This window comes from Globicephala melas, chromosome 9, assembly GCF_963455315.2.
Source record: "Globicephala melas chromosome 9, mGloMel1.2, whole genome shotgun sequence".
In the NCBI taxonomy this organism is placed as follows: domain Eukaryota; kingdom Metazoa; phylum Chordata; class Mammalia; order Artiodactyla; family Delphinidae; genus Globicephala; species Globicephala melas.
The window spans coordinates 57,740,237-57,762,233 of record NC_083322.1 but is presented as its reverse complement, the minus strand read 5'-3'; the positions used below and the strand labels follow the sequence as shown (position 1 = coordinate 57,762,233).

The following is a 21,997-nucleotide window of genomic DNA, read 5'->3' as shown; positions in this document are numbered from 1 at the left end:
TTCATCCATATCGCCCTCATTTAATTCAACAGCAAGGTTTTTAAGTGATCCCTTTATCAAATCTTTCCAAAGAATTCAATTTACATTTTTATTTTTATCATCTCACACCAGTCAGAATGGCCATCATCAAAAAATCTAGAAACAATATGTGCTGGAGAGGGTGTGGAGAAAAGGGAACCCTCTTGCACTGTTGGTGGGAATGTAAATTGATAGAGCCACTGTGGAGAACAGTATGGAGGTTCCTTAAAAAACTACAAATAGAACTACCATACGACCCAGCAATCCCACTACTGGACATATACCCTGAGAAAACTATAATTCAAAAAGAGTCATGTACCAAAATGTTCATTGCAGCTCTATTTACAATAGCCTGGAGATGGAAACAACCTAAGTGTCCATCATCGGATGAATGGATAAAGAAGATGTGGCACATATATACAATGGAATATTACTCAGCCATAAAAAGAAACGAAATTGAGCTATTTGTAATGAGGTGGATAGACCCAGAGTGTGTCATACAGAGTGAAGTAAGTCAGAAAGAGACAGACAAATACCATATGCTAACACATATATATGGAATTTAAGAAAAAAGAAAATGTCATGAAGAGCCTAGGGGTAAAACAGGAATAAAGACACAGACCTACTAGAGAATGGACTTGAGGATATGGGGAGGGGGAAGGGTAAGCCGTGACAAAGCGAGAGAGAGGCATGGACATATATACACTACCAAACGTGAAATAGATAGCTAGTGGGAAGCAGCCGCATAGCACAGGGAGATCAGCTTGGTGCTTTGTGACCGCCTGGAGGGGTGGGATAGGGAGGATGGGAGGGAGGGAGACACAAGAGGGAAGAGATATGGGAACATATGTATATATATAGCTGATTCATTTTGTTGTAAAGCAGAAACTAACACACCAAAAAAAAAATAAGAAGAAGAACCAAGACAAAAAAAAAAACTTTCTTTCACACTCATATTTCATCAATTTACATAATATTCAATTAAATACACATTTAGAAAGACAAGAAGTCAGCAAAAAAAACAGGTTTAGAAATGTACATAACCACTCACAGCCTACAACTCAATATGGCAGGATGATGGTGGAGGCATTCTAAAGAATAGTCTTTGAGCCAGGATCACTCAGATGGGCATTAGTCAGCACAGTTTGTCCAGCAAATGGAAAACATCAGTTAGCCCAGAAAGTAGGTTAAATAGAAGTTGGCTGAAAGCTTCTTAGATAAATGTTTACTGAAAGAACATAAGGAATGAAAGAGAAAGCATGGAGAACCAATGAATTTCCTCCAACCTTCCATAACCACTCATAGGAGTGAAGCACTACAGCAAAATGATGAGGTCATCCATCCCTCAAAGTTCTTCAATGACTCCCCATAGTTTGCATTTAATTTCCGACGCCTTAGTATACAAACACTACCTGCCCACAATCTTACCCTACACACACACACACACACACACACACACACACACACACACACACACACACACACCCCTACTGTTCCTCCAGTTGTTCCGACTTATTTGCCGTTATCTCAAAAATGCTTTTCCCTGGACTTAGGATGTCCCACTTCTCTACCTAATTCTTAGTCATCTTTAAAGTTTCACGTATCACTTCCTCTAAAAATCTCTCCCTTATGATACCCCTCCTCCTAAAGAAGGTAGAAACCCTTGCTCGGGAGCACCTCTGCACCCTGTTATATGTAGGTGACAATGTGAACTGGCTGCCTTGGGTCAGTCATAGGTTATGCCTGTTGTCTCAGCATAAATATTGGCAGCACTCATTTCACTATTAAAAAGAGTCCCAGTCTGATAATAAACTAAATGGGCACCCTAGACATTGTACAATACAAAGAAGATTAAGCAATGGTCTATGCTCTTATTTAAACAAAAACACATACACTCAGACTATCCCATTTCTCAAATATGTGTAATTATCATTCACCCCGTTTTTATCCTGAAAAGAGTCACATTTGGACAATAAATGATAAATGGTTGCCTTCTGTATATACCTATATACATTACAATACCATTCAATGTTTTCTTCTCTATCTCCTTCATAAGACTATAAATGTCTCGAGGAGCAAGGGCTTATTTATCACAATATCCACACAGCAGAGCCCAAGCTCAGTACATATTAAGTATATTCATTAATGTTTGTTGACTGTTACCAATCAATTCAGAATATAATCCTTCTCTAAATAGCTGCAGCATAACCCGTTATTTATAAACAGCTAAGTGATTTATTAACCTTGACTTATGCCCATACAGTAGTTATAGAATGTTATAATCATATTAGTCTCAAAACAAAGAATATCATCACCAGTAATAACATAACATTTGACATACTGACTCAATTCATTCACATAACATGATGAACTCTCATATTATCATATATTCTTAACAACATCACTAGTATTAAAAGGTAATTTTTACAGAACACTTTTTTGTGTCTCCAGAAATGCACATAAACCCTAAAAAGTAGTTATTGTATTTTTATTTAAAAAGAAAAATGCAGAAAACAGCTTAGCAATTCTCTTTCTTAGAGTGCCATTAAAAGCTACTTCTGCCTGGGGAAAATGATATACATTTTGTACGTAAACAAATTTACAAGAACAAGCAAAGCCATTTCATATTTTAGCCTAATACCAGCTGTTAGACATCTTCCACGTAACATAATTCATGGAGAAAACATACAAGCAACATACAGGCAAAAAATATGATTTGAAGACCTTGGATTATTTGTTCCCATGTAGTTTATTACTAATTACTTAAAAGTGCCAAGAAAAATGGAAAACTGTTTTTCTGGATAAGTAAAAGTCATACTCAGCAAGAGCTTGATCAGAAAATGAGACAACTGGCTACCAAAATACGTATAAAATTATGACTTGGGTCTGGAATTAAAACCAAGGACATTTCTAAAATCAGTATCAAGGGGGTGGGGGTAGAAGTGATCCAAAAAGGTAATTCCTCTCTAATCACTGAAAAGAACAAAAGAAACCACATTTTAATAAACAGGTCAGGAAATAAAAGGTGGGGAAGAGACTAAACTGTAAGAAATAATTCAACTGCCTTCTTTAATTAAATTTTCAATAATTTTCATGAAAGAATATAGATATATTCACAGACTCAAGTTACCAAAGATGTGGCAAATTACTGCAATTTCTAAATAAGTAGCTTTACAACTTTCATATGGAGCCCAACTTTTATGTTATCTTGCAACTAATTACAAGCTTGGGCAACCACTCAAAGCAGAAATAAAGTTAAAGCAAAATGAATACTCTCCCTCTTCAACTTTCACAGCCATATCTCATGCAACCATACTTTAATAACTGTTTCTGGTTACTTAGAAACTGTCATTATCTTACCAGGCAATAGACTGAGATTTTCCAAATGAAAGAGAGCACAACAGCTTCAGCAAGCCAGAGCAGGGGCCAGAAAAGATGACAATCTGTAATGGAATCACTCAGCTTTCATTTATAACTGCTAACTTGAAGGATTTTACCTATAAATAAATTATGCAATCATTATACATGTACAAATATTATCCCATCATCCCAACTTGGACCTTGAGATGTGGGGAGAGTGAACAGGAAAGGGGAAGGAGCATGGGTGAGGGACATCAAAGATTACTAACACAATGGGCTTCCCTGGTGGCACAGTGGTTGAGAATCTGCTTGCCAATGCAGGGGACACGGGTTCGAGCCCTGGTCCAGGCTTATCCCACATGTTGCGGAGCAACTAAGCCCGTGCGCCACAACTACTGAGCCTGCGTTCTAGAGCTCGCACGCCTAGAGCCTGTGCTCCACAACAAGAGAAGCCACCACAATGAGAAGCCTGCGCACCGCAACGAAGAGTAGCCCCCGCTCGCCGCAACTAGAGAAAAGCCTGTGCACAGCAACAAAGACCCAACACAGCCATAAATAAATTAATTAATTAAAAAAAAGATTACTAACACTGATTATGTGCCAGGCAGTGTGACAGTCCTGGAGACACAACCATAAAACAAAGTCCCTGCCTTTAAAGTTTAAACAAACTTTGTTAAGAAGATCATATGTCAGCAGGATCTGAATCCAGGTCTGATTCCAAACCATGTGGTCTTTTTTCTACTACTACTGCTACTACTACTACATTCTGTCCCAAAAGGAAGAACCCCTTTGGCAGGTTTTCTAAGAATGACAGGGGCAGAACAACTCTTCCACTAAGGTGTGTGGGGAAATTGAGGGTTTTTTTCCCCTGAAACAGCTTCAGAGGGTACAACCAAATAAGAAAACCTGATTGTGATAGTTAATTTTATGTGTCAACTTGGCTGGGCCATGGTGCCCAGATACTTGGTCAAACATTATTCTGGATATTTCTGCAAGGACATATTTTTTTAATTAATTAATTATTTTTGGCTACATTGGATCTTCGTTGCTGTGCACATGGGCTTTCTCTAGTTGCAGCAAGCGGGGGCTACTCTTTGTTGCGGTGCACGGGCTTCTCAATGTGGTGGCTTCTCTTGTTGCGGAGCATGGGCTGGAGGCACGCGAGCTTCAACAGTTGTGGCACACAGGCTCAGTAGTTGTGGCTCGCGGGCTCTAGAGCGCAGGCTCAGTAGTTGTGGCACATGGGCTTAGTTGCTCTGCGGCATGTGGGATCTTCCCAGACCGGGGCTCGAACCCGTGTCCCCTGCATTGGCAGTTAGATTTTAAACCACTGCACCACCAGGAAAGTCCCTGCAAGGATATTTTTGATTGAGATTAACATTTAAACTGGTTGACTTTAAGTAAAGCAGCTTGCCCTCCATAATGTGGGTGGGCCTCATCCAATCAGTTGAAGGCCTGAATAGAACAAGACTGACTTCCCCTAAGCAAAAAGAAATTCTCCAGCAGACAGCCTCTGAACTTACACCCTGAGCCTCTAGCCTGGGTCCTTCCCTAGGTCTCCACTTTGACAGCTTTTAGACTTAAACTGCAACATCAGTTCTTCCCTGGGTCTCCAGCCCACCAGCCCACCCTGCAGATCTTGGACTTGCCAGCCTCCATAATCATGTGAGCCAAATCCTTAAACATCTCTATTTCTATCTTTCTCTTTTTCTCTCTCTCCCTCTCTCCCTCGATATCTATCTATACACACACATACACAAATACACACATACACACATCGTATTGGTTCTGTTTCTCTGGAGAACACTGACTAATATATTACTTAAACATTAAATACATGACATGGAAAAAAGACAACTAAAAAAGTATTTTGTATCAATATTTACAGCTTATTTCCACCATCCTCCAGTGAGAGGGATCAACTACTCAGTCAATGATTCATTTCTAGATTAAGGGCAAGAATTTCACAAAACAATAAGTGCCAAACCCAAGTAACTTCAAGGTAAAACTTCTAATTGCTACTTCTACAAGTGGAGCAATCTACTGAGAGCTCTCTAGTTCCTTAAATATATTACTCACAGAACTCATTATTCAGAGAAGGAACCAGCAACATAAAAATTCCACAAGCATCACAGTCCCCAATGGAAAAACACAAGTCTCATCTCAAACTTGGTTGAGTACCTAATAATGTTGCCCTCTTTCCTTTAAATAATACTTACAATTATGTATGTAATACATATCTAAGTAGTACTATTATAGATTCAGTATTCAATAAAGTACAAACAGAATTTATTAGCCATATCACAGTAAGGTTTAAGTATACTTAATGAAAAATGATAATGCAGCACCAGATTATATAGTAAGGCAGTTTTAAAGGACTTCACCAGAACTTATAAAATGCTGGAATTGCTTGAAACTGTAAGATTTATCAGCTGATCTAATTAGGCCAAAAGCAACACTTTAACATTCTGATTTCAGAAAACTCTGCCACCCCAAAAAATATTTTTCTTATCATTTATATACTACCAAAACTTTTCATAGGTGCAACACTATCCAGTGCATGAGGGTAACTGACCCTTTGATGCTAACTAAAAATATTATATACTACCATATACTCTAATCATATATCAAATCAATCTTTTCAGCTAAAACTTTTGTTAAGAATAACAACAGGAAACTACATATTGGCTGGTGTTTTAGAAAACATATTCAAAAGGATGCTGTGGAGACCTAGGACACAAAATCCCATTTTTAACTGAGTGCATGCAAGTGTTTTCATAGGATTACATACAGGCAAGATACTAAACTTGACATCTCTACTCTCAGCTTCTGAAAGACAAAGCCTGTTAAGGCTCAATAATTTAATAGACCCAAAAGAAATATGTGATCTCACAAGGGAGAATTCTTAGGCTTTCTTTCAACAAATTTGTATTATTTTGAGTAAGACTATGCATTAATATATTTTTCACTTCAGATCCAGAATATATGCCCAGTTTTTAAAAGCACATTTTAAGTAACACGTTAGGATATCATACAGACAACAGCAACTCAAAGAAAATATCTAACACCTATGCAAGTATTATCATCATAATTTAAAATTCATTAGAAAGTCCTGCCCCACATAATACTTACAAGCTTAGCCACAAATATGGGATCAATTTTACCAAGGATTAGAAAGTATGCGCTTAAGGAATTCAACTGTCAAAAGTTCACTCATTTTCTTAAACCAACACCTTCTTCAGTATTCCATAAATTTATACCCCAAAATTTTTCTCTGTGACCTCCAAAGAAAATTACATTAAAAATTAATTACTAGAATCACAGGCAGTATTTTTTTAAGTTTTTGTCAATTTTAGAGTTGTTAGGGACTTCCCTGGCGGTCCAGTGGTTAAGACTCTGCGCTTCCACTGCAGGGGATGTGGGTTTCATCCCTGGTCAGAGGAACTAAGATCCTGCATGCCACGTGGCACGGCCAAAAAAATTAAAAATAAATAAAATAAACAAACAAAAAAATAGAGTTGGTATTGCTGATTGTTCCAAATGTGTCCCCCGTTTCTTTTTCTTTATAATTAAAGTAATATATCATCATTGTAGAAAATTTAGTAAATCTAGAAAAATTAAAATAATTTTATAAACATCACCTTTATTCTCTGCATCCAGAAATTACCAGAGTTAAAATTTTGCTATATGCACTTTCAGTCTTTGCTCAGTCTTTTAGTTTTAAAACTAAAATTGTGATAAAAATGCATATTAAATATTTAACCAGTCTTTTTATTCTATAGTATATTGCAAAATATTTCTCATATTTAAAAATTTTAGAAAACTTGATTTATAACAGCTTTATCTTATTACACTATATGTATATATATACATATCATAATGAATTTAACCATTCCCCTATTATTGAATATGTGAGTTCTTTTAACTTTCTACCAAGACAAATAACACTTTGATATACTCCTTACTAACAATCATTGACAAAAAAAGGCAGTAAACACCACCCAAAATTCATATCCAAAAATTGCCTGTAAACACAAGAAAACATTCAACCTCACCAATAAATCAACATAATACATAGACATTATGAGAAACCTAATAAGCTGAAAACTATAAAGCATATATATAATACCAAGTGCTAGTACAGGGATTGTGAGAAAACCATTCCAGTGCAATGCTAATTATAAACTGATAAAATCTTTTTGAATAATAATTCAGGCTGTGTGTATCAAAGGCTTTAAAATATTTGAGGAATCTATCCTAAATAAATAATCATAGATAATTCTAGATGCTGACCAAGAAATATAGGGTTAATTCCCTTTCGACGTTAATTTAACATTGAAACAAAACATAATGTGTTATGCACATGTATCAAAAGTCAATGAAGGGCTTCCCTGGTGGCGCAGTGGTTGAGAGTCCGCCTGCCAATGCAGGGGACACGGGTTTGTGCCCCGGTCCGGGAAGATCCCACATGCCGCGGAGCGGCTGGGCCCGTGAGCCATGGCCGCTGAGCCTGCGCGTCCGGAGCCTGTGCTCCACAACGGGAGAGGCCACAACAGTGAAAGGCCCGCGTACCGCAAAAAAAAAAAAAAAAAGAAAAAGTCAATGAAGACCTGAACTATATATTAACATTCTTGTATTCTGCTTTCCCTATTGTATCACAGATTTTCATTTCTGGCTCAGCTTTTATGTTTCATAAGATTTGTGTGTTTGTTTGTTTGTTTTGCGGTACGCGGGCCTCTCACTGCCGTGGCCTCTCCCGTTGCGGAGCACAGGCTCCTCAGCGGCCATGGCTCACGGGCCCAGCCGCTCTGCGACTTGTGGGATCTTCCTGGACCGGGGCACGAACCCGTGTCCCCTTCATTGGCAGGCTGACTCTCAACCACTGCGCCACCAGGGAAGCCCTGTGTGTTTGTTTTAATGTTCAGTGATCAGTCTTAAAATTTCTAAGAGGAAATGTACGCTTTGGGCATTCATATGTTAAAACCGATGCACTGGGAATTTCCTGGCGGTCCAGTGGTTAGAATTCCATGCTTCCACTGCAGGGGGCATGGGTTTGATCCCTGGTTGGGGAGCTAAGATCCTGCAAGCCGTGCAGCCCGGCCAAAAAATAATAATAATAATTACGTTTTACATATTGGTGCACAAGATGATAGTCAAACACCCTATAGTAAGTTTCGCCTTTCCTCTGAGGAATGGTTTCTTTTCTTTTAATTTTTTTTATTGAAGTATAGTTCATTTACAGTATTACATTAGTTTCACATGTAAAACATAGTGATTCAATATTTTTATAGATTCTGCTCCATTTAAAGTTATTACAAAATAATGGCTATATTTCTCTGTGCTGTACAATGTAACTTCCTTCTTTACTTATTTTATACATAAATAAGTTTGTATCTCTAGGAATGGGTTCTTTAAAAAAAATACAATAGTTGATTCATAATGAAAAGTGTGAATTTATGTCTGTTTCTTTCTTACAAAACAACTTTGCACATACATTTTATCTGAAACAAGTGCTTAGTAAAAAGAACCCATCAATACAGCACTGACTCACAAGTAGACCTTAAAAACCAACCAATAAACCTGTTTTTCTCCCTCCTCTATTGAGGTCGCTTACAGTGAAGGAAAACCCTTCAAAAGCCTGAATAGGCACCTTTCACTTTGAGTACTATTTAAAATCCTTGTATCAAGATGAGACAAATTTTGCAGTATGAATGTACCCTCCACGAAGCTCTATCCTGACATATGTTCTGACAGAAGAGAAGTAAAAAGCAACTTTTGGAGAAGAGATCTGAAGTGGAAGAAAGGGAAAGGTCCCCCTCACTGGACCGTGACAGACTCAAGACACAAAGCCATACAGTTTCTCAGGATCATACCAGTCTAAAAGCATCAAGGGAGAAACACCAAATACCTACTCTCGAAGCCTCTCACCTGGACTCTCCCAGGTCACCATTCTGTTTATCTTTCTGACCCTTGTCAACTACTATGTGTCCCAACCTAGCCCACTGTATTTCATCTGGCACAGAAAATAATGTGGAAGATTAGCTTTCCCCAGAACAAAACTCATTCATTATCTGACTTAAAAAAAGAGAGAAAGAGGATAACATGTCTGTGAGCCGGTGCATTTAAAACCACTTTTCTTCACACATAAATATATATGGAATAGTTTTGACTGTACAAACTCTTTTTTTAGTCCCTCTGAAATATATTAAATAAGCAACAAGACTTTGGTCCTCCTAAAATATAAAATTTCCAAATATCTTTATATACTCTGCCTATTTCATTGTCCTTTTTGTAAGGATAGGGGCCTGAGAAAGAGAGAGCAAGTTTGGCTAAAAAATTGGGAATCGTGCAAAAGGTTATCAATGTCTCAATCATGTTGAACAGTGCTGTGAAGCTATTTCCAGAACAACAGTGAGTGAAGCAATTAATATGTCAGCAACTATATTACAAAACATTTCTTTCTTTATTCGTAGGTTCCTCAGCAAGGTATTTCAATATATAGTTCAAGCCACACTTTCAAAAGTCGAGTTGCTCTAAAAGCCACTTTATCAAAATGTACTCCGTTGGATTTAACCTTTTAATCATCTTAAAGTTTCTACTATAATCTACAGCATATATAACATTCCCAAGAGCAATTTAATATAACTTCTTCATTTTGAAATTTCAACAAAAGATGTTCAAATTTTTCCCTTTGAAATAACAGTACAAATATTTATGATAATGGTACTGTACAAATATGTTTAAGAGATAATGAAGATAACAAGATGTTAAAGCTTAGAAGAGGTCTTAGTGATAAACTACATGTAAGAGAGCCTCAATTACGAATAAGAAAACCAAAGCCTCAAGACGTAGGTTTGTCCAAGTTTACAGAATATCAAGAAACTTTTGGTGTTACTTTCATTATCAATTAATAATATTTAACAGTGATGTATATAATATACTTTAGTTGACAATGTGCAATAAATTAAATAAGTGCCTGCCCAAAATGACTTATCTCATACACGGTTATATTATAGATAATAGCAAGTATGGCATATAAAATCTATATTGAAGTACTGAAGGAGGAGGAGAATTTTTAAAATAAAGAGTGAAGTCTGTCCATGAACAATTCCAATCAACATAAAAGAATACTGAAAGCAAGAACATAAGAGCAGTAGGATGGAAATAAGCATCAGGTCATTACAAAAGGGCAAGGGTCTCCGCATGCTAGAAAAGACCAATGTAAAGATGAAAATTGGCATTAGCGCTTTTGTGCCTTTAAAGATACGCTATGCTGAAGCAATCACTTAGCTTCATCAACAGCAATTTCAGATTATGTGAAGAAAAGTGCAGTGTCCCAAGGTAGGGAGTGATTCTAACCATCCTCTTTGCCCCGTACACCAGTCTTCTTCAGTTAACAAATACGCTCATCCCTTTCTGGATCCTGCTGTTACTTCAGCTTCCTGTCTTCTTTCTCTCCATGAACTGCATTAACAGGCAGGCAGCATTTGTTGTCCCCACATTGCCACTTCATCTTAAGACCATGTCACCATCCCAAAATTCCTTTATCCTTGCTCTCTAGACCTTCCTAAGGTCTGCTGCCCTCATGGTATCTTAAATTTTAACATATCTCACGCCCTACTCATTGCGTCACCTACACTCCCTTTAAAAAGCATGCCCCGGATCCCATTTATATGAACTGTCCAGAAAAGGCAAATCCACAGAGACAGAAACTAGATTAGTGTTTGCCAGAAGACGTGGGAAGAAGGGGAATTAGGAGTGACTGCTAACAGGCACAGGGTTTCTTTCTAGGGTGATGGAAATATTCTAGAATTAGATAATAGTGCTGGTTGCACAACATAGTGAATATACTGAAAACTGCTGAATTGTACACTTGAAGATGGTGAATTTTATGTTATTTGAATTTTATCTTAATAGAAAATTGCAAATTAAAAACATGAAAATAAGCAAATATAAGAGCGCACACGCACACACACACACAACATGTCCCTCCTTCTAACTTTCCTTTTGCCTTGAAAAATAATAAACTCCCCATAAGTGGAATTATTCAAGCAGAAGCTGAATGATCATCTGTCAGCAATGTGCTATTGAAGGGCTAACTGAAGTGATTGGGGCAATTACACTAGATTACCCTTAAGTATTTCTCATCTTTAGTTTCTATGTCACAAACCAAGAGGAAGAGATTAGAACCAGGGAAATTTTCTTAAGTGACCAGAAAGAAAAAATACGAAGCATTACTTGAAAAGTATTCTCCTATTCAAAATGAAAACTGTAGATTATAATGAAGCAAAAGAACAAAAATGAAATAGATCCAAAAAGAGCATAGGAAATTAAGAAAAATAGTAAATAAATTAGATAACAGCACAAAAATCAATAAATGATATTCAGAGTTTAACATAACAATATTTGTTTTGTTTATACAGAATTTATCCTGTATCTAACTGTATTTTTCTATAGAAATTCTGAAGCCTTTTTCTTTTTGAGTGGTGAAGAAGATGTTAGAAAAAAATCTAATGCAGACGAGATTTAAATCAAATTACTGCTGACCGGCATGTGACTGGATTAATAAAGTAAACAATGTATGGATCACATAATAGAAAGTTATTTTCCCCCAAATTCAGCCTCTTGTCTTCAAAGTCCATTACCCCAACACTAGCATCCTTTGTGAGGAAATTTAGAGGGGAATAAAAAATATTGTTGATGACACAAAAAGCAAGAAACTTTAAATCTTTCTACTACAAATAAATGCCAGCAAACATCTATAATAGTCTGCTGTAGAAAAGAATCTCTTTTAAGTACTAAATGACCAATGTTCAGTGAAAAAAAAAAGAGGTAGACCCACGCGGTATTAGAAAAGGGGTCATTCAGTAACTATTCATTATTTGATTTTACACAGTACATTAAAATATTTGACTTATTTACCTGGTTATAAACCATAATTTATAAACCATCAAATTTTGAAAGGAAGTTCAATTTAAATGTTATCCAAATAAAAGCAAGCTATATAAGATGATGATGCTTATGCTCTCTCTAGAAGTTTTTAAATTTAGGCTTCCAACAGAATGAGAGAAATGGAATTTCTGAGTCTATCAAGAACTTCCTACTCCTGTCCTTTTATAATTAAAAACTTAGACCACTGCGCTTCCCTGGTGGCGCAGTGGATAAGCATCTGCCTGCTAATGCAGGGGACACAGGTTCAATCCCTGGTCCGGGAAGATCCCACGTGCCGCGGATCAACTAAGCCCATGTGCCACCACTGCTGAGCCTGCGCTCTAGAGCTCACAAGCCACAACTCCTGAAGCCCATGCACCTAGAGCCCGTGCTCCACAACAAGAGAAGCCACTGCAATGAGAGGCCCACGCACCGCAACGAAGAGTAGTCCCTGCTTGCCGCAACTCGAGAAAAGCCCGTGCAGCAACGAAGACCCAACACAGCCAAAAATAAATAAATAAATTTTTAAAAAAACCACTTAGACCACACAAAGAGTCCAAGATATGACTTTTTAATGACCCAAACTCCTTATGAATTTAGGGCTCATAATCCACTTTGGTATCCAGAAACAGAGTGCTTCATGCACTTTACAAATTTACACCTGTTTCATCTTCAAAGAATATGATCCCATACAACCAGCTACAGCAGACCCATCTGTAAAGCAAATCTGTTAAGTGAGCTTCCCCAACATTTCGTTACAAGCCCCTTTCAGAAGCCAGAAGATTATACTTCAAAATCATACTGCAAATAGTGACCAGCAGCATCAGCACCAACTTGAGAGCTTGTTAGAAATGCAAAATCTCACCCCGGACCTACTATTTGAGAGTTTGCTATATTCCTTGAGAATATTAAATTCTGTTATAAAGGTCAAGAAAACAAATGGCATGGATGAAACTCTAAGAAGTGATAATCACTGATGGTAAGTGAGCTAATACTCAGAGGCTCAGTTAAGTATAGATAATGAGAGCTTGTAAGGCCAAGACAAAAGTTACAAGATATGTTAAAAATAGGTAAGTTAGTAACCTGTAAGACATTCCAAAGTAGAAAATATTGTGGAACAAACAAGAGATTTACTTGTAGATAGAAAGGGGTGGAAAGACCAAGTCATTACCATACCATCTCTGCTCTGACAGGTATGCCATCTCCATATCGGCCACCCAGTATGATCCTATTCTGGGACCCACAGGTGCTCTAACCAAGAAATGCAAACAATGCCCATGGCTCATCAGCAGGCAAACTGGCAAAGCTACAGCTGTATCTAAGTGTACTTGTCCCCACTCTCTTCCATACAGCAAGTATGTATCCCAGGAAGTACGATGCCAAGGGCATCCTGAGTCTGTGGAGTTCTTGCTCAAATATCAACTCTAGTCCTCATAACCACACCATCAATGGGAAAGGCTGATACAAAAGAGAGAGGGACAGGACACATGAATTTTGTGTACCCAGGACTCGGGTAGTATGGTCCTTCCTTCCAATCTCTTTTGCACCTTAAGTGTGTTAACTTACCCCTCACTGCTTTCCTCTTGCTTCTGGCTGTGTGTTTTAAACTAATTTGATAAATCGTGTGATTCAAGCATTTAAATTTGGTTGCTGAGCCTATCTATTCCATACCTCCAGGATAGCTGGGAGTGTACCTGGAGGCTAACCACTGCATCAAGGTAATTTCCTACAAAACAGCTACTGAATAAGAAATATGCATTTTAAAAGTCCCCAGGTGATTGATATGCAAATTCAAGTTTAGAAGCACTGAGCAGGACTGTTAGAAAGAAAACGCTGCACAAAGACAGAAATTTGGATTTCAGAACTACGCTCAGAACACCATCCTGAATAAAAGGCCTCGTGTACCCCCTGACAATAACTCAGAGCCCCAAAAGAGGGAGAGAATGCTAAGAAACCCATTTTCAACAACTATCATGTAAGTCTCAGAGAAGCATTGCTGCCCTTGGTGACTCTCCTTTGAACACCAGCTCTGTAAAGCTCGAGGCAACTTGAGAAAACACACAGAAGAGTATAGCATTTTGTATCCCAACATTAACCCAGCAATTTCATCTTGCTGGGAATTAGGAAAATAACCTTTTTCAGATATGCTATGTTTCAAGAACACCAATCCAAAGGACATAAGGCTACCAAAAACAGAAAAAGAGTCATGACTTCCTTAACAAGATTGCAGTGATGATCTTAGAAAGATCATCCAAGAACAGAGTTGAGCAGAATGACCTAAGAAGTGACCTTAATGGCTGTACACCTCCCACCGACCACCGGTTCCTGACTTGATCAGCTCCAGTCATTTTATGTATTTATTACATTTGCATTGTTCCTGACACATAGTAAGGGCTCAATAAATGTTCTGAATTAATAGAAAAAATAATTTTAAATGTCACCCTTTCTATCTTTGATTTATCTAAGACAAATTTAATTCAATTCCTTGGTTCTGAGAAATTCCTGAGAATGAAGGTATAATTCCACATCTCAAATTAGCATCTTCCTAACACTCCCTCATTCCATATCTCGAAGTTGGATTTTACATTTTCTATTATTAATTCCATTCTAACTTTCCATGACACTATGAAACACATTAACCTATCCATTAAGAAACAATCTGACCATTTCTAAAAGTCACCAAAAATTATACATAAGGGATATACTACACAGGAAAGATCAGCTATTATTTTGATATTTTTCTAGGTTCAGATTTAAGACATCTTAGGGAAATATCTGTTTAAAACATCCATAGAAGAACTGAAATAGAAACTGAGGACATTGTTTCACACACACAAGATCTGAAACAAAAGACCAAAAGTGTTGAGAATGTTTACTCTAGTGAAGAATAAGATGAGACTATCGGGAAAAGAATGTAAAAGTTCTAAAAATCATTTCTGTAAGGAATATGCTCCCTATTACTTCTAAAATAGGGAATGTGTTTAAGTTTCAAAGGAAAAGATTTAAGTTGGAAATCATAACTTCCATTCCATAAATATATATTTATAAAAAGAATAAGGAAACACATAGGGAATGGCTGAGTGTATTCCCTTCCAAATGATCTACCAAATCCTGTTCACTCCATGCATTTAGTATAGCCAAGAACAGTTAAAGTACTCATAGGACATTAGACACTTCAGCACAGGTTTTCACACTGTGTTTCATGGGTTTTAAATACCATGTGTTTAAGAATTGAATCTACAAGCTCACAGAGGAAAGAGGGAACCTTATAGATTTTTGTGTCCTCTGCAGCTAACAGCATGAGAATAGACATATGATAAGCCTTCAATAAACACTTACTGAATTTAATTATTACCACTCTCTGAGGCAAAAATCTTAACTGGAGAATAATCTGAACACTACCATCATCACCAGTAGAAAAGTAGCACTCAAAATTTCCAAGTGAATCCACTTACATGTTAAACAACGGGAACAAGAAAGAGTAATTGTCTTATTCATCACAAAGGGCTAAGAATGAATCTTCTGTTTGCAAACTTAATCCACTCCAACTAGTACTGTTAACTGCCCACTAAAACGCAGCACATTACCTTTCACAAATCTGATGCTTGATCCATATTCTTAATGAAATGTGTTGAACTTAAATGTATGTAATCTAGTTCGTTCCTTGTTACGTGAAATACACAGTCTATTACGTGACAATTCAGAGGCAAAATGCTTATTGTTATAAATGGCAGAAAAAAAAAATCACTTCAATTTCAAAGTATCACACCCAAAACCTGGTTTGTTCACAAAAGAGCATCCAAATTTCAATGATAAATCCTTTAAAATCCATTAAACCTATTACTATGCAGTTACATATTGTGCAGCATAGGACCCAAATACAAGGCTGGTGCCCCATTTGGTTGCCAAATTTTCATAAACTGCTATCCCCCATTAGGGACTCAGCCACTGGTTTTAACAAACTCCCTGAAGAGTTCATTTCAGTTATTCCTGCCTTGCTCAATGCATAACAATTTAATCTTATTGCTTTCTTCCTCAGGGGTAAAAAGATGATGTTCCAAGGGGAGCACCTGCAAAGCGGATGTAAAAGATGAAATTTAGAAGCTGGCTGGATAGGCCTGAGGGAAAGGCAAGTCTAAAGAGAGTACCTACCATTGGGGGGTAGGGGAGAGAATGACAAAGGAAGGTGGGAAAGGGCAGCGGAAGAAACTTAGCTTACTTAGAAACTAGATTCACAACTCCAGTAGTTATTTCAAACATAGTTTAACTTGACATGGCCCATTCTGACCCAGAACTTTTGCTTTACACTATGAAAGAAAAGTTTGCCTGCTAACACCAGTAAATAATTTCATAGATTATTAGTTTATTTCATACTTACAGAAAGGTCATATTTATCTTTGCTAGGTAAATTATGTATCTTAAAGCCTTATATGAAAGTTTCATAAGATGGAAATAACAATAGACAGTGACTTTAGATTTTGAGGAGAAAATTTAAGAAGATACCAGATCTAATTCCAAATCTATCATATATACACACTGTGTAAGCTAAAAGCCCCTAGAAAGTGGTTTCAAACTACACATTCTGCCACGACAACCCCCCAGATTCCCCTAGGAGGGCATGCCAGCATCTTGGGGCTGAGCCGATGGACAAGTACACTTTGAAAAAGCATTCCAGGAGATTCTGATACTCAACCAAACACCTCCTGTCCCACTGCCATTATCAGCTAATAATGTTTCACCACCCGCTGCGGATGTACTTTGTGCTATTCTTCTATTCCAAATGTTAACTAAGTGAAGTCATTAGAATAGAGCGCCTGAATTCACTTGGCATTTATCCAGATTTTAAGAGGTAAAAATAAATCCATGAATGGCAAATCAATTTAACATCTTTTCACACAATTTCATTTTAAAGCCATATAACAAATTCTGAACTCAAAGCTATTTAGAGTCATAGCTTTCCAATTAAAGTATTTAAGTCCGCTAACGTATTTCCACGAATCCAACATTCACTACCAAGTAGCAGTACAAAAAAAAAAGTTCCAACATTCCTCACAATCCACTTACACTTAAGAAAGGGATAACTCGGATTTTTTAAGCACGTAAATAAAGAATATTATTTCAAGGTTATCATAACTCTCCCTTTGTACATTATACCTCATATCCTACAGTGTTTCGATTCAGATAATTTTATTATTCATGGGTAATTTCAAGTAAAACTAGTTAAAGAAGTAATTCTATTTCAAACTAACACTCCTGGTTTTCAGTGTTCATATTATTCATACACCCGTCCATTGGAATGTCTCTCAAAATCCCCAAACTTCTTCAACTTCAGTATTACTCAGTACTGGTTTATACAACTATAAAGCACATCAGGAAATAATATCTCTCAAACTCCAAACTTTTAAAATCACCTGACAACATGTGTATATCAACAACCTTGAATTCTTTATAGCTGTCAAAGCTAGTCTACATACAGTCAGGCCCAAATACTAAAAAACAAACAAACAAACAAACAAAAAACTTAGAAAAAACTTCAAAAACAAACTGAGAAAACATACTCACCTTAATTGGAGCACTACTAAACTTAATTTTCCTATTTGCCGGGATGTCTTCTTCTTCTGGCAATCCAACGATTTCTGAGTATTCCATATCAGGTTGATAGTAATTGTTTTCATCACTATCTTCCTGCTCATCCTGTTCAGTGCCTGTTTCTCCCCAGTCTGAATTATACCTGGATCTCACCCTATATATATTATAGTCACTGTGCATGTAAACATGGGAGCTCCCAAAATTATTTGAATCTTCGAATACTTCCTTTCCACATCTGAATCTAGATGCATCAGCAGAGGTAAAATCACCACCTGCAAGTTCTTTCTTCTGTTGCATTGCTGCCTCACTCCCAACCAAATGAGCTTCTGCGTCTTCTGAAGGTTCGTTTTGTGGTGAAGGGATTTCAGGCTCTGTAACTGCCTTGTTTTCAGCACAAGGTCCTTCAGGAATGTCTCTGTCAATTCTGTCAGGAGTCTCTTGGTTAGATGTGGAGTCCTCGGCTTCCTTGCTCTGCTGTGCCTCTTCACTGGGCACTGAAGCTAGAGAGGTACTTTTCGAAGCCACTTCTAGTACTGGAGTTGTATTACTCTTCTGAGCATCCTCTGCATCGTCACTGTGTTTGCTTGGAGGTGACCAAGAATTAGAATCCTTAAGGTGCCCGAAGGTGTCAAGATTTGTAACAGTAACCGATGGTAAATTCAGGGGATAATGCCCCGTCACTGAGTATGCACTGTTCTCAGCCTTCTCAGAAATGATGGCACTGGGGGAATCGGTGTTCTCCAATACTGCACTCAGTTGACTCACAGTTGGGGAGACAGCCTCCGTCCGGGAGCTAAGGCTGTCCAAGGAATCAGTACTGCCTCTGTTGGACTTAGAACCACCCCATTCATCCTGAGGTTCACTCCCTCCAGTTTTCTCCTTCTTTGGGGAATAGCGGTTGTTCTGTCCTGATTCATGCACACTTCTCTCAAACATCTTGCGAGTTTCTGTGAACTTAGAATATGAAGGGCCATCGTACATTGTGTCAAATCTACTAATTCGTTCTGAAACAGAGGACTCCAACTTAACAACTGAGCCATCTGTTTTTTCCAGAAATTCTTTGGGCTTCATTCGCCTCTGAGGGGATGAAGATCCACCTTTCCCCCTTGTTTTGGCAATGACTGCAGCATTCTCACTGGGTTCCATACCCATCTGCATAAATAGATTTTTAATTCTGTTGACATTGGAGCCATATTTCCTTCCCCTGCTCTGCTGGGATCCCTCACCTTCTTTTGTTTTTTGTTCCCCATCTGACTTGGGTTTGTCAAAGGTACTTTTCAGTGCCTGGAACTCAGTTCTATATGCATTCCTGTGAGGAGAGGCACTTCTGAGAGTGGTACGTTCACCTGAAGACTCGGTTTTCAACATTTTTACTTCAGGGGTGAAAAGCCAGTGTTCATAATGATCAGGAAAAAAAAACAAAAAAACCCCACAAAACACCTCTCTTCTCTAATCACCAGTATCTGGTCAAGAAAAAGTACCTCTCAAATGGCATACTGTGTCAGTGATCCTCCCAACAGGTGTATTAGGAAATTATGCAGTCAAGAGTTACACAAAATGGCTTTTTCAAAGCAAGACTAGAGGTTCATCTGTAATAGAAAAGAACGAATTTCTGAATTCATTTACTTATTTGAATTTACGGTTAGTCAACTATTATACATTTTTTTTCCAAAGTGGCTTGGCCACATGTCAAATAAGAAGAAATTACATATTGAAATGGGAATTTCAAAGCCAAGAATTTAAAAGTTATAACTCTGATTGGTCTTTGGTAACAAAGCTGTTTCAAACATAACTTGAGATCCCTACCAAAATCACACACATACACACATACAAGTGACACATAAGTACACTTCAAAGCAATACTTTAGCCCAAGTTTTGGTTGGTTTTGTGAATGACCTTAAAAGAAACCAGCAGTTCCTAGATCTTTAAGAAATCATCAAACTGTCCAGAAAAATGAAATTCACTTGAGATTCTCCACATCAGGTAGAACTTATTCTTTCTATACAAGCACAATTGAAAGTTCAGAATCTGTTTACAAACTCCAAAACGTGTCTACAGAGGCTTATTTCACTCTTTCTGGTCCAATATTCTCATCTACAGCATCCCCAAAACAACACTTGTGCAATTTCAGACCAAAACAAACAGAAGAAAGTTCTTAAATGGCAGTAAGTTTCACTCTAAGTTCAGAACCACATCAAATATTTGGAAGTTTCCTAAGAGTGAACATTACTAATTATAGAGTGGGATACAGGATATCATGGGAATAAATGTATGAGAACGTGAGGATCAGAAAATAAAGGACCATGAAACCACTTTTCATAGCCCTGATTTGTTTATTACACTTGCCTCTAACTTACTACAAGCTCAGAATACAACGCAATACGTGCTGGCTGGTCTCCTCTAGCCCACAGCTGTATTTCACATCAATATGCCAGCAAGCAAATACTTCAAGATCCGCTGAGGAGCAGATGTTGTAGTTCTAAAGATTTTTCATTTTGTTTTTGTTTTGTTTTTTAATATTAGGCGGAGCCCTATCACCCTCACGCACCATCAGACGAGGAAGCACACACTTTCACTTAAACCGTCTCCAGGCTCGGCTCCTGGCCCAGCACGCATGCATGGCCCATGCAGACAAACAAGAAAGGCTTCAGAGTGTGGTGCCTGTTTTTTTTGTCAAGCTTCGACAATCTCCTTCTACCCTGACATTTGTTTAAGCCATACACACCCTCCCCTCCCCCCCAACAACCCCCCCAACTCCCTCCCCCGCCAATTCGAACCCGAAGGGGCGGGGGGCGGGGGCGCTGGGGCCGCCGGGGTATTCAAAACCTGCCCTCACAAAAGACAAACATAAATAACACCAACTTGAGAGACAGCCGATTCCCGAGCCTGGTTCGGGACGCAATCCCTCGGCCCCGGGCAGGGGCAGGGCCGGGAGAGCAGGTGACGCCAAGCGCTATGGTAGGAGGTCGCTGTCTAGCTTTGTGCCAAGAAGCACCTGAAGTCCTAACACATTGGCTGTGGCTCCCGGCGGCTGCCAGGCGGATCCCAGTGTGGCATGGGGAGAGCCGAGCTCCCCGTCCACATTAAAAAAAAGAAGAAGAAAAAAAATTACGGGGTAATACTAATAAATCCCTTTGTTTTTCCTCCCAGTGTGCCAGGAAACAATAGATCCCACCGATACTGCCTCAGATCCTCAACCTAACGCTCCCCAACCGCAGCCCTCCCCCACCCTCAGCCTGCAACTCAGCCTTTGTACATCCCGATTTTTTCCTCCTCATCTCCACCCTCCCCAGCTCCTCGCCCCGCGCACATCCTCCCCCTTACCCGAGCGGGAGCCGCCGCCGGTGGGGAGGGTCAGGCGGCCGCGGCTCCCACCTCCGCCTCCGAGGCGCCCCCCGCCCCACGGTGGCCGCGGCTCGGCTCGGCGCCGGCCCGCTCGCTGCCCCTCCACCCGCTCCTCCCGGCGCAGCGCGATGGGCGGCTGCGGCGGCCGCTTCCACGCGCGCCGCGGCCCCCCACGCGCGCCCGGCCCGCGGCGGACGGCCCCGGGAGGCGCGCTACGCTCCCTAACGCCATTGCGGGCGGGCGGCGGCCCGGGCCCCGACGAACTCGCACACTCGGGCCGACCTGGGGAGGGGGTCCCAGCCCGGGCAGGGGCTTCGCCCACGTGCGGTCGCCCGCGCCGGGCCGTTTGGCTGGCGGCGTAGCGGGGGTGTAACGGGGGAGAGGCCGCGGGGGTGAGGAAGGCCCGGGGTAACAGGTGCCTCACCTCGGCTGATGGGATTAACTCTAGGGCCGCAGAGAGAGGGAGCCCGGCAGCAAAATCCCAGGAGAGGGAGAGAGAGGGAGCCTCTGGCGGCCAACGGAGGGCGAAAAGCACCGGCCCGAGGCGAGGCCGCCCCACCCCCTCGGCCGTGGGCGAGGGGCCCCTCGGGCCTGGGGCAAATCCTGCCCTTCAGCTCGGGTCCTGGTTTCGCGAGAACTGGGTTCTTGGGCTGTCTGTTGCTGGGGCCCCACGAAGTCTGCCGTTAACTCCGTGACCCCAGGGCATCCAAAACCCTGGGCCACGCTCCTGGCAGGGAAGGCCGGCACCTAGGC

General features: G+C 39.6%; 1 protein-coding gene across 11 annotated transcripts in view; it reads right to left on the bottom strand.

The window, feature by feature from the left end:
- The window catches only part of PPP1R9A (protein phosphatase 1 regulatory subunit 9A), a 327,785-nt gene extending 306,043 nt beyond the window's left edge, over nucleotides 1-21,742 (bottom strand). For 7 of the 11 annotated variants that reach the window (XM_070046350.1, XM_060304609.1, XM_070046345.1 and 4 more), the window contains exons 1-2: nucleotides 21,224-21,329; nucleotides 17,872-19,487 (exon numbers count right to left, since the gene is read on the bottom strand). In XM_070046350.1, the coding sequence (XP_069902451.1) occupies nucleotides 17,872-19,266 (1,395 nt within the window). In that variant the 5' untranslated portion in view covers nucleotides 19,267-19,487; nucleotides 21,224-21,329. Of the gene's footprint in view, nucleotides 1-17,871; nucleotides 19,488-20,761; nucleotides 20,864-21,223; nucleotides 21,330-21,526; nucleotides 21,619-21,668 lie in introns of those variants that run through there. The other 4 variants (XM_060304610.1, XM_060304611.1, XM_060304608.1 and 1 more) reach the window with 4 other exon arrangements.
- Between the last annotated feature and the right edge of the window lie 255 nt (nucleotides 21,743-21,997).